General features: G+C 37.5%; 1 protein-coding gene across 1 annotated transcript in view; it reads right to left on the bottom strand.

The window, feature by feature from the left end:
* Window positions 1-607: 607 nt before the first annotated feature.
* SS18L1 (SS18L1 subunit of BAF chromatin remodeling complex) overlaps window positions 608-13,013 on the bottom strand; it is a 60,396-nt gene continuing 47,990 nt past the window's right edge. Inside the window, exons 9-11 of the mRNA XM_044661150.1 lie at window positions 12,874-12,993; window positions 3,304-3,431; window positions 608-634 (exon numbers count right to left, since the gene is read on the bottom strand). Of these exons, the coding sequence (XP_044517085.1) occupies window positions 608-634; window positions 3,304-3,431; window positions 12,874-12,993 (275 nt within the window). The remainder of the gene's footprint in view (window positions 635-3,303; window positions 3,432-12,873; window positions 12,994-13,013) is intronic.

The raw sequence follows: 13,013 nt of genomic DNA, 5'->3' as shown, positions 1-13,013 counted from the left end.
AAACTATTGTTCACAATAACTCCAGTAAATGAAATATTTATCTTTTTCATTGTGTAGCATGGAAATGGACATACCACAAAGAATGCCCCTGCCCCTAAAGTAGTATAGTTAAGAGGCATACGTTTCAGAGGCAACCATAAACCACGGACAAGCTGCATTGCATTCAGTTAAACAGAAGTTCCTAAACTACATTAGGATGAATAGAGAAATTAGACCTAAGGTCTGTTTGTATGAATACATGGATTGCAGAATATCCTAGATGTTTCCCGTAACTGGGCACAAAAAACTCTGATGATAAAATGACCCCTAAAGCTATTTAGAAACATCAAGAATGGGAAGAAGAGGAAGGAGAAAAGAAAAAAAAAGTTGCATTGTAGCAACATACAATACTATACACAGCACCAAATATATCAAACCATTAAAGCATTGTCTTTGTACCAGTATAGTGCACTGCTTCATAACCGGCATGAAATGAACACTGTTCACATACAGACGCTGCTTTGTGCTAAGGGGTAACCGACATATTACAATTAGTCAAAACCTTCTGTACATCAAGTTCCAAAGACGGACGTAGTATTGAAATAATTCCAACAAGGATGCTTGTCCCTTATTGCTGGTAATTTCCATACTGGCCCTAAAAGAGAATGTGAATAAGGTTATATTTTTGCGGTCCGTGGAAAGAGGGTTCTACGTCTCTAACTACGGTGGAATACAAGATCTAGGGCAGGGGTCGGCAACGTATGGCTCTTTCTGCAGGAGCCATAAAGTCCATTTTTTTTCAGCCGCTGTTACAGGAGCGCACACTGTGAGCACTGTACGGCTCTCATGAAATTACATTTTAAAAAATGTGGTGATTATGGCTCTCATGGCCAAAAAGGTTGCCGACCCCTGCCCTAGGGCAAGGAGAATACCTAAATCAGGCAAGAAATACTCTCTTTGACTGAAGCCCACCCAAAGCATACAATATGTATGAATTAGTTATTAAAATCTCCTTCCAAGAAATGATCCATCCTACAATGTGCCTTATGACTATGCTACCAAGGAGTTTAAAGTGACACCTGAAAGCTGGCAATCTAAAACTATTTTGCAAACTTGGAAACTGTAGCTTCTTCTGAAATGAGAAAAGGCAAGAGCACCCTGAGGGCTCTAGAGGACTGATGGAGAATAAGACCTGGTCAGGGTCCCCTGTAGAATATAAGGGGATGGTATCCTGGTGAGCTGACTCAGTTATCTCATTAGAAGAAAAGAATACCTATCAGGCTATCACAACTTGATGAAAATATCCCTTAGAATAATTTAACTCTTAACCGGATCGTATATTCACCAAACCACCTTACAATGATTCATCAGGTTTCCCAGGCATTTTGTACCACTGTTCTCCTGGGTTGGCCTGAATGAACAGCCATTAATTTCCTTTTCTAAATCATTAAATGACACTAGTTTAGAAATCATTATATTATGAATTTGTTTGGTGTAAATCTTTTAGAGACTGATCACCCTGGGGAAAAAACGATGAAATTGTCCCTTATGCTTGGAATTCTCTTTCTCCTCATCTCTATTTCATGGCTTCCTTCAAGTCTCAAATAAAATCTAACATTGTAAAAGAAATCTTTCCTAAGTCCCCTCAATATTAGTGCCTTCCCTCTGTTGATTATCTCCAAATAATTCTGTAAATATCTTATTTGTATATAATTGTTTGCATGTTGTCTCCTCCTTTAGACTATGAACTGTCTTTTGCTTTTTTTTTTTTTAACTTGTATTTTCAGCACAATGTCTGGCACATAGTAGAGTAGATGCTTAATAAATGCTTGCTGACTGACTGAAAACTAGATGTTAGATCCTGCAGCACAGACATAAGAGCAATCCTTGAAGCCTAAAACAGCTTTCTAGATTTTTTCTTATCCATTTTTTGTCCTTTAAAAAATAAAATCATATTTCTTAAACACAGACTAAATCAATGTTTATAGGATGCCAGGTGGACATTGGTTACCTTAAAATCTGTTTATTTCTATTGTTTCACTTGTTAATAAATTAGTTTGTGGAATTCTGATATAATTTTAGTAATAATCCTATGGAAGGTTTAGGAATATAAACACAAAGTAGGTATAATATGTATATTTGTTACAAGGGTTTTGTTTTTCTTTTCATTTGGGAAGAAAATAAATGTTTGTTGATTAAAACAATAAATTCAAATTTTTAGAGGGCAACTAGGTGACAGAGTAGATTGAGAGCCAGACCAAGAGATGGGAGGTCCTAGCCTCAGACACCTCCCAGCTGGATGTCCCTGGGCAAGTCACTTAACCTCCATTGCCTAGCCCTTACAACTCTTCTGCCTTAGAACCAATACACAGTATTGATTCTAAGGTGGAAAGTAAAGGTTTAAAAAAAATGCAATTTTTTTTTAAAACCCTTAACTTCTGTGTATTGACTTATAGGTGGAAGAGTGGTAAGGGTAGGCAATGGGGGTCAAGTGACTTGCCCAGGGTCACACAGCTGGGAAGTGTCTGAGGCCGGATTTGAACCTAGGACCTCCCGTCTATAGGCCTGGCTCTCAATCCACTGAGCTACCCAGCTGCCCCCGAAAAATGCAGTTTTTAAAAGGATGTAAGCTCCTTGAAATCTGGAACTATTTTATTCTGGGGCTTCATATCCCCAGTTTCAAACACTGGGTCTCTTACTAAACAGCTATTTAATTAATGTTGAATTGATCTGAATCATGTGTATTCATTCTATCATAATTAGAAACAAGCAAGTCATTTGGATACTTTAGTCCAGTTTTTCCATTCTAACTTGTCTGCATGCTGCTAGTCAAAAGCAAATGTCTTCTGGTTTGCCAAACTTATTTACTACCAGAGGCCCTTAGTTTTAAATTTTAAGGCAAAATTTAGAGTTCCACTATTCTTTTCAGATTCCTTCAGAACTACTCTAATTATCACAATAGTGAACTGAACCTATGAACTTTTTAATGCCAAGGGCACAATGTTTAATCTGACTAGTGGCAAAAGGACATTTTTTGTCGATTTGTGGTCACTCCAGTCTAGGGACTTTAAAGAGTTGCCTAAAATCCTGAGAGGTTAAGTGACTTGCTGAGATTCACCTTTCCAATGTAGGATTTGAACCTGGTCTTCCCAGCTTTCAAGATGTTCTCATCCACTAAGTCACACTGCTTTCGCATGTGTCTATGCTTTAAAAACTAACCTTTATCAAGATAAATTTCTATAGTAGCTTTCTGAGTGTGGTTATCAGAGGATAGAGAGAATTGTAAAATAGATCATTAAAATGGAAAGTTTTAGAAAAACTTGCCTGTTCATAACCATAAGGCCTCTGTTGTTGGGCAGACGGTCCTGTCTGAGAAGCTCGATAACTTCCATACTGTTGCCCCTGTCCCTGCTGGTAGCTAGAATACTGTGAGGAAGCTCCCTGCGCAGGACCTGAGAAAACAGCCAGGAAATGGGAATTATTACAAAAATTATACAACATGAATTTATACATTCATAAAATATAAGTTACTTTTATCCTCTGTTATATTTGTTTAAACCCCTAAATTTTGCTGAAATCACAATTTTAGAAATTACCCTAATTTAATTTAGCTCTTTAATTGACTCATGATGAAAAAGGACATACACTGCCATAGAAGGAACAGATGGAGTCCAAAAGAGATCGAAACATACCATTCTTCACTTTATTTCCTTCATGAATTTTTCTTTAGTGTAAGCAATATGTCTCTTGTTTCACAACATGATGGACAGGGAAATGTGCATTATGTGATAACATATGTACAATCTATGTAATATTACCCGTCTTCTTGGGGAGAAGGGAAGAGTGGGAGGGAGGGGGGAAAGAGACTAGACATATTTTGGGGCATAGCTAATGTGAGAATTTGTTTCTCTTGGATAAACATATTTATTATAATTTATTACATATTTTAAACAAATCATGTGTGTTATGTTATGTTGCATGCTATATTATGTTCTAGATAGAAAATAAAAATAAGTATATTTAAAAAAAAGAAATTGCCCTCATTCCTACAGTACCATAAATGATTTCAAACTCTTCTGGAGTTTGAAGGAATATATAGTATTAAAGTTCAGATAGAATATGTGCCAATATTGAAATCATATTTAAGGCATAAATATTAAATATTTAGAGCCCTTGATTTTACTTTTTTAGTTGCATAATTTGCACCATCCAAAACACAAATGAGGCCTCAGAGATCATTTAAGAAAAGGAGTGTGGGAGTTTGAGCAGAAGAACTTGCATTGTAGGAGAAAAAAATTTGAAGGATCTTCGAATGATTTTGAAATTCTGAAGAAGACCAGAGCCTGGATTCTGAGAGAGGAAAATGGGGAAGACTTTTGGAGAAATTGAAAGAGGAGGAGTGAGAGAACGGGAACTCGAATTGGAAGAGAAGACACTGGCAAAAGCAAGGTAAGACAAGTAAGACAATAGAACGGTTACTGAATGGCTAGATCCAAAAAATAGTCTTTGATGGTTCAATGCCACCTTGGAAGAAACTGTACTTCCTTAAGGAAGAATATGACCTTGGGGAGAAAGGGAAGGAGGATGGCACAGCAAGCAAACCAGTGGATGGAGGCAGGAAGGAAACAAGCGTTTATATAGCATTTATAGGTACGGCATTAAGTGCTTTACAAATCTCTCACTTGATCTTCACAACCACACTGTTGGCAGTTGAGGAAATTGTGGCTCAGAGAAGTAAAGTGACTTGCCCAGGGTTTACACAACTAATAAGGGTCAGATACCATACTTGAACTCCCTTCTTCCTCACTCCAAGCTCAGCATCATCCTGCGCACCATCTGCTTCAATAGTCCTGGATGTAGAACCAGGGAGACCTCAGACCAGATCCTGCCTCAGACACATAATAAATGTGTGACTCTGAGCAAGCCCTTCTTTCCTGGCTTCCCTGGGCATCATTTTCCTCCTCTGAAGAATGAGAAGCTTAATTTCCTCTAATGATCCTTCCAGTTCTAAAGCTGAAATGCTATGAAGAAGGATCAGTGAACACTAGAAATTAAGTAAGGGACGCGAGGCTCTGCCCAGAGCACAGGGAACTAACCGAACTCTCTGAAGAGGGAGCTGCTGCTTACCTTGAAAGGAATGGTGAGGTAGCCCTGTGGGAGAGATCATCGGAGAAAGGTCAGAGGAAAGAAAGATAAGGATTTGTTAATGAACAAAAGTCCCGGCTGAGTCAGCTCTTTCTTGGCCGGATAATGACAGGGAGGTCTGCCATCTTCCTAGGGTACAAGACATGACCAACCTAGTGAGGAATCTCCTAGGTCCAGTCAAAGCAGCTCACTCCTATCAACATATATAATAGCCCAGGTACAAATGATATCAGCAAAAAGGATGCAGAAAGTATTGTTGAAGATTAGAAAGCCAAAAAAAGTGATGCCCTCAGAGGCAGAGGGACTTGGTACCTCCCCATCGTTACTGCTGATGGAAGGTAGTCTTCAAAAGAGGAAGGCAAATTTGGGAAGCTAGTGAAGGAGATGGAATGTTAGAATAGGGTTTAGATTTTAAATGATGGCATAAAATACAGAAATGACACATTTCTGGTCAGAGAAGTAAATCTAACAATGGGTTCTGGAGAATATATTTGCCCAGAGCTTTGCAAATTTAATCAAAATAGCTTTAAAGTAAAAAAGGAAGGGAACAGGAGAAAACTCCCCATAGATACCACCAAACTATATGCCACTGAGCAGGAGGTCTGAACTTTGTGTCACTGGGGAAGTCTGGTGAACAAAATGGACCCTTCTCATGAGGGAATTAGAACAACAACACGGTAGTAGGAATTGAATGAACCTCACAGACTCTATCTTGTGACTCAATTCTGGAGGCAAATCTGAAAACTGGCCCCGTACTGGTCAATCAGTTATTATTCTGTGTTCCTTTGATTGAACACAAACACTTGGGGATAGTGAGATATCTCTTTTTTCTGATTTCAGGGAATTTTACACCTGTTCGCTCTCTCCCTCCTAACTTGGAAAGTCCTTAATCTTTCCCTGAATTAGAAATCCGATTATCTAATTTTGTAACCTGGTTAATTCTTTTCTTTTAGTTAACTGGTTTTATTTGATTGTTTTTCATGTATAAAAAAACAGTGTCCCCATATATTTTGGGTCCAGTGCCAAAGTTGAGGGGCCTAGTCCAAATTTTTTAGGCGACTGGCACCTATTGCTTAATAAACTAATATGCTCAGAAGCTCAAATCTTTGTTTCCTCCGTCATTTTATCTTTCATCCACCACACAAAGAATAATGTTTTCAAATGCATTAAATAAAATACTTCTGTTTATGAAGGAAACCAATCATTAAAATATAGTTACTGAATATATTTTTTAAAAAATAAGTTTTTGGACTCTAAGTTAAGAAACTGTTGCGGGGGCAGCTGGGTAGCTCAATGGATTGAGAGTCAGGCCTAGAGACGGGAGGTCCTGGGTTCAAATCCAGCATCAGACACTTCCCAGCTGTGTGACCCTGGGCAAGTCACTTGACCCCCCCCCATTGCCCACCCTTACCACTCTTCCACCTAAGCAGCCAATACACAGAAGTTAAGGGTTAAAAAAAAAGAAAAAGAAAAATAAACTGTTGGAGGGTTGTCATAGCAACAACATAAGAAGAAAAGAAGTAGTGATGTCTAAAAATTCACAGGAGACAAAATCCAATAAAGAAGACTGCAATAAAACACAAAGTCTTCAGATATTTGTAAGCAAACAAAGGTACAAAGTATGCATAATAGGTGAATTAAAGGTCCCAGTGCAAAAAGGTAAATTTGACCTCATGGTATTATTGAGACTTGGTTGGATGAGACCCATTACTGGAATATGGCTCTGGAATGGCATACTTTATCCAGAATGAATAAGACTGGTTAAATTAAGTTGGGGACAGGGAGAGAATTTATTAAGATTATACTCATGAAAGGAAACCTAAGTTTCAGAGGAATGAAGTAGGAAGAGCATCTCTGTCTCTCTCTCTGCCTCTGTCTGTGTCTTAGCTGGGCAGCTAATACTTTCTTGATTTGCCTTAATGAAAACCAAATCCTTCAAAAGTTGGAAGAAACAACAAAGGAAACTCCTCCAATCTGATTCTCACTAGATTTTAAGAGAGTAGATCTGAAACGTTTCAGACAGGATGGGCAGAATCTCATGGCTTAAGATTTCCATAGGGAAAGTCAGTCCAAAGTCACAGAAATAAAATCTGAACAGTTTGAAAATTATTTGGAAAAAGGATTAAACTGCTTCTAGCCTTAAACCCAGAGATCCTATTGCAGGGAACATACTGAAAGACAATCCAAGACAAAAAATAAATGACTCATAAATATCAGAATATACATGGCAGCACTTTTAGTGGTAGCGGAGAACCGGAAACAACTGATCCCCCATCGGCTGGGGAATAGTTGAACAGATTGTGGTATAAAGAATGCAGTGAAATATTGTTATGCTAACAAGAAATGATAAATATGAAGAATTCAGAGAAAAATGGAATGCTTTGCATGAATGGATATAGAGTGAAGTAAGCAAAACTAGGAAAACAGTATATCCAATGGCTAATGTAATGCAAATGAAAGGACTACTCAAAGTTGAATGAATGCAGTATAATCATAATGACCAATCTTGTCCCTGGAGAAAAGGTAAGGAAATGTGCCTCCTTCCTTTTGTTGGAGAGGAGGAGGCCTATGGCTGTGGTATTCAGCATACATTGGCAGAGATCCTTGCTGTGTATGATGGTTTTATTAAATGTTTTTCACTGTCATAAGGGAAGGCTCACTGTGCCTACTGGAGAGGGTATATTCAGATATGACATCAATGAAAGAAAAAAATCCTAAAACACAAAGGGAAAAAATTCCAATTCAGAGGAAAAGCTGCAGTTGTCTAAAGGGGGATGTTGAAGAAACTCATTGATTTCTTCTACAAAATGACTAATATAGAAAAATGATTGCACAGGTCAAATCTATATTAAATGGCTTGCTGTCTTAGGAAGGGGGAAAGGGTGGGAGAGATTGAGGGATGGAAGATGGAAAGGAAGGAGAAAATTTGGAACTCAAAATAATTTTTTTAAAAAAGAATGTTAAAAATTATTTTTACATGTAACTGGGGGGGAAAATAAAATATTAAGAAAAAAAGAAACACATTCAACTTAAAATTTTAAAAAAATGTACAGAAGATGGAAACAAGGGCAGGTAAGAGAGGCTAAATGCACGTGCATGGGAAGGGGCCATAAGAATCCTGATTCACTGTGTTAATCATGCTGAAGTTAGAATGAGCTGGGCCTGCCACAAACCAAAACAATAACAAAAATAGTATGTGGTTTTTTTTAAAGCTATAATATGGAAATGAGCACCACTAAAGACGGGATAGGACTACTGTTTGGGTGGCTAAGTTCAGCGATAGCAGAGGATGAAAAGAAGAATCGTGTCATGGATAAGGCGCTGCACTTGGAGGGAGGAAGACTTAGCTCCTAATTTTGCATCAGGCACTTAGTAGCGGGGTGATCCTGGGTGAGATCCTGAACTCTTTTGTGCCTTATTTTTGTCATCTGTAAAATGAACGTGCTAGACTAAGTGGCTTCTAAAATCTTTCCCAGCAATGAATCTATGATCCTAAGACAAGGAGGGAGAGAGCAAGAGAGCACCATGATGGCGTCACATACACAGTAAGAGAGCCGGCCTTGATAAATTCAAGTCATCAGACCCAGAGGAACTATATCCGAGGCCACCAAAAAAAGTGGCAGACGCAATTGCAGGATCATTATTAGTGATCTCTGAAAGACTGTGGACAATGAGAAAAACACCACAAGAATAATAAATAAATAATGTCCCTTTTTTTAAGAAAAAAAAAGGGGGGAAGGAAATAGAGTCTGCAAAGTAGAGATTAATGAACTTGATTTCAAATCCTGGCAAAATTCTAGAGTTTATTATTGAAGGATAATTAATAACATGAGGGAAAGGAAATAGTGGTTACAAAGAGCCAATGTGGCTTCGCTATAGATAAGACATGCCAGACGCATCTCATTTCCTGTTTTCTAGAGTGGAAGATCAGAGGAATGATGCAGCTGGCGTTTACCTAGATTTTTGCAATGAGGCGACATTCCCTCACATTATTCTTGTGAAGAAGATAAAGAGGAGGCAATTAGGTAGCTCAATGATTTAAGAGCCAGGCCTAGAGATAGGAGGACCTGGGGGTTCAAATCTAAAGCCTCAGACACTTCCTAGCTGTGTCACCCTGGGCAAGTCACTTCACCCCCATTGCCTAGCCCTTAATGCTCTTCTTCCTTGGAACCAATACATGGTATTGATTCTATGATGGAAGGCAAAGCTTGAAAAAAAAAAGATGAAAAAAAGTATGCTAGACAATAATGCAAATAAATGGAACTGGTTTTAGGATTGGACTAAACTATAGTCTTGAATGATTTAATATTAACTTATAAAGAGGCCTATAGCAGGGCACCTTGTACTTATGCTTTTTGACATTTTTATATATTTTTAACATTTAACATTTTTATATGTAACATTTGACTTGAATAAAGGCCTAGACGATATGCATAACAAATACGCAAGTAACAAAAAAAAAATAAAATAAAACCTCAGACACGGAGGAAGTAATGAACACCTTAGAAAACAGTCAGGTTCCAGAAATGTTCTAACAGCCTAGAATATAGGCTGATCTAATTAGATGAAATATAACAGGGAGAAATATAAAGTTTTACACTTGGATTCAAAAAATCAGCTTCAGACATATAATGTGGAGATCGGTGTCAACAGAGAGAAGTTTGCCTTAAAAAATTTCAAGGTTTTGGAGACTGAAAAAGAAATATGGCTGATTTTAGACTACACGGAGAGAGGCCTAGTACCCAGAACTAGGGAGATGTTAGTGCCCCCTTTAGTCTGCTCTGATCTGACCACAAATGGAAAATAGCATTCAATTCTGGTTGCCACATTTTAGGAAAGATTTTGATAAGCTGAAGAGCATTAAGTGAAGTTGAATCAGTACGGCAAAAGGTCTTGAGATCATGCCATTTAAAAACTGGGAGAAAGAAATGGGGATACTTAGCCTGGAGAAGAAAATATATATTTCTTGGAAGGAAGGAACCTCACAGCAGTCTTCTAGTATTTGAAAGACTGTTAATAGCAAATAGACTTGTTCTGCTTTGCCCCACAGCTCAGAACTTAAGAGTAATGAATGTGGGCTGCAAAAAAGCAAATGTAGTAAATCTTCCTAACAATTTGAGTTGTTTCAGGATCAGCTGCCTCAGGAAGCAGTAGTTTCCCCCTCACTTGAGGTCTTCATGCAAAGGTGGAATGGCCACTTGAGAGGTGTATTATAAAAGGAACTTCTGTTCAGGTCCAGGTTGGATTGAACTGTCCCTCAGGTCCCTTCCAATTTTAATGATTCTGTGACACTAAGAACTTGCACGGTCATAGATAAGCACTCCAAATAATTCTGGTGAAAACATAAATAGGTGAAAATAATTTTTTTCTTTGTATTCCTGTGGTCCTCCTTTTAGGACTCATCACAGAACAGAAGTGACCCTTGGTTCTCGAATGCAATGCCAATGGAGCACACACTTTGGCAGACTCCACCAAGTTAGGAAGCTTCTAGGGCAGGCTTGAGGACCATTCCAGCAGAAGCTGAAGGCTCATCCTAGGAGAGCTGGCACTGTGTGGCTGTAGCCACTCATGAAACCTGCCCATCGAGGCAAAAGGGGCTTGTGATGCATCAATATATGAAGCAGCCCCCAGAAGGAGTAATGAGTCTTTGACATTTGTCAGATATAGCCCTATTTCTCTTTTTCTTCTTGACAGCTAATGTGATTCTTCATTCTTCTTTGTGTACCGACACAACTTTGTTATCAATCCAGTGATACATCAATAATAATATTATATAACCTCTACTTCCTTTGTTGAGTTTTGGCAAAAGAATCTATCATCTCACCTTTAAAAAAGTCAGTCCTAGTCATCAGAACACAAACACTGTGTATATTAGCAGCCAAGTTATCATATAACCATATCATATATTTCATCATCATTAGACAAAATGGGATGGTCTCGACATTGCAACTCCTTACAAAAGTATCCCTCTAAATATACTTTGCTATAAAAATACATCGACAGCATCAGATCTCAATACAATAAAGCAGTAATCATCAGAACAGTCTGGCACTGGCTAAGAAAGAGAATGGCAGGTCAGTGGAATAGATTAGATACACAATATTTGGGGGTAAATGAACTTAGCAATCTAGTGTTTGATAAACTCAAAGATTTTGGGATAAGAGCTCACTATTTGACAAGAACTGCTGGGAAAACAGGAAAACAGCATGGCAGAAATTAGGTATAGGTCAATATCTCATACCCTATGCCAAGATAAGGTCCAAATAGGTAAATAATATAGACATAAAGAGTGATATAATAAGTAAATTAGGAGGATGTAGAATAGTTTGCCTGACAAATCTATGTAGAAAAGGAAGAATTTATGACCAAACAAAAGATAGAGTATTATAAAATGTAAAATGAATAACTTTGATTATATTATGTTATGTTGTGTTGTGTTGTGTTGTGTTGTGTTGTGTTGTGTTGTGTTGTGTTGTATTATATTAAAAAGCTTTTAAAACCAATGTAACCAAGAATATAAAGGAAACGGCAAACTGGGAAAAATTTTTATAGTAAATTTCCCTGATAAAGGTTTAATTTCTCAAATTTATAGAGAACTAAGTCAAATTTATAAGAATAAAAGTTATTTCCCAGTAGACAAATGATCAAAGAATATGAAAAAGCAATTTTCAGATAAAGAAATCAAAGCTATCAATAACATACAAAAAATGTTCTAAATCACTCTTGATTAGAGAAATGCAAATTAAAACAACTCTGAAGTACCACCTCACACTTATCAGATTGACCAATATGACTGTAAAGGAAAATAATAAATGTTGGTGAGGATGTGGCAAAATTGGGACACTAATGCACTGCTGTTGGAGTTATGAATTGATCCAACAATTCTGGAGGGCATTTGGAACTCTGTCCAAAGGGCTATAAAACTATGCATACTTTTTGATTCTGTAATACTACTACTAAGTCTGTAGCCCAAAGAGATTTTTTTAAAAGGAGGGGAAGGACCTACTTGTACAAAATATTTATAAGCTAGTCTTTTTGTAATGGCAAAGAATTAGAAATTGAGAGGATGTTCATTATTTGGTGAATTGCTGAACAAATTGTGGTATATAATGGTGATGGAATACTATTATGCCATAAGGAATGATGAACAGGATGATTTCAGAAAGAACTGGAAAGACCTGCATGAATTGATGCAGAGTGAAATAAGCAGAACCAGGAGAACATTGTACACAGTAATAGCAATATTGATTTTGCTGTGAAAGGTTTAGCTATTCTCAGCAATACAATGAACAGCACAATTCTGAAGGACTTATGACAAAGAATGCTATCCACCTGGAGAGAAAGAACTGTTGGGAGTTGGATGCGAATCAAAGCACACTATTTTTCACATTAATTTATGATTTTAATTTGGGGTTTTGGTTTTATATGGGTATTCTATTACAACAATGACTAATATGGAAGAATGTTTTGCATGATAATACATGATTAGCCCAGAGCAAATTGCTTACCATTTATGAAAGATGGGGAGGGATGGAAAGGGAATATAATTTGGATCTTATAATTTCAGAAAATGTATGTTGAAAATTGTTATTACATGAAATTGGGAAAATAAGATATCTTTGAATTTTAAAAAACTGAAATGAAATGGATGTTTTCTTGAATATTAAAAGAAAAAGAAGTTTGAGTGTGCTGAATGGACATTTATTAAGGGAGCCAACATACAGAAGACATGCCAATGTTTTTGCTCACCATATCCTTGTTGCTGTCCTGGGTAGCTCTGTTGGTTTGGGTATTGCTGCTGTGAATACGTCTGTTGTTGTGCAGCTCCCTGTTGATATCCTGCCTGCTGCTGGCTATACTGGGAATTTCCTAGAACAGGGAAGACAGTT

The sequence above is a fragment of the Gracilinanus agilis genome, chromosome 2 (assembly GCF_016433145.1).
Source record: "Gracilinanus agilis isolate LMUSP501 chromosome 2, AgileGrace, whole genome shotgun sequence".
In the NCBI taxonomy this organism is placed as follows: domain Eukaryota; kingdom Metazoa; phylum Chordata; class Mammalia; order Didelphimorphia; family Didelphidae; genus Gracilinanus; species Gracilinanus agilis.
The sequence above is the reverse complement of the archived record's forward strand: the minus strand, read 5'-3'. Positions and strand labels throughout refer to the sequence as shown.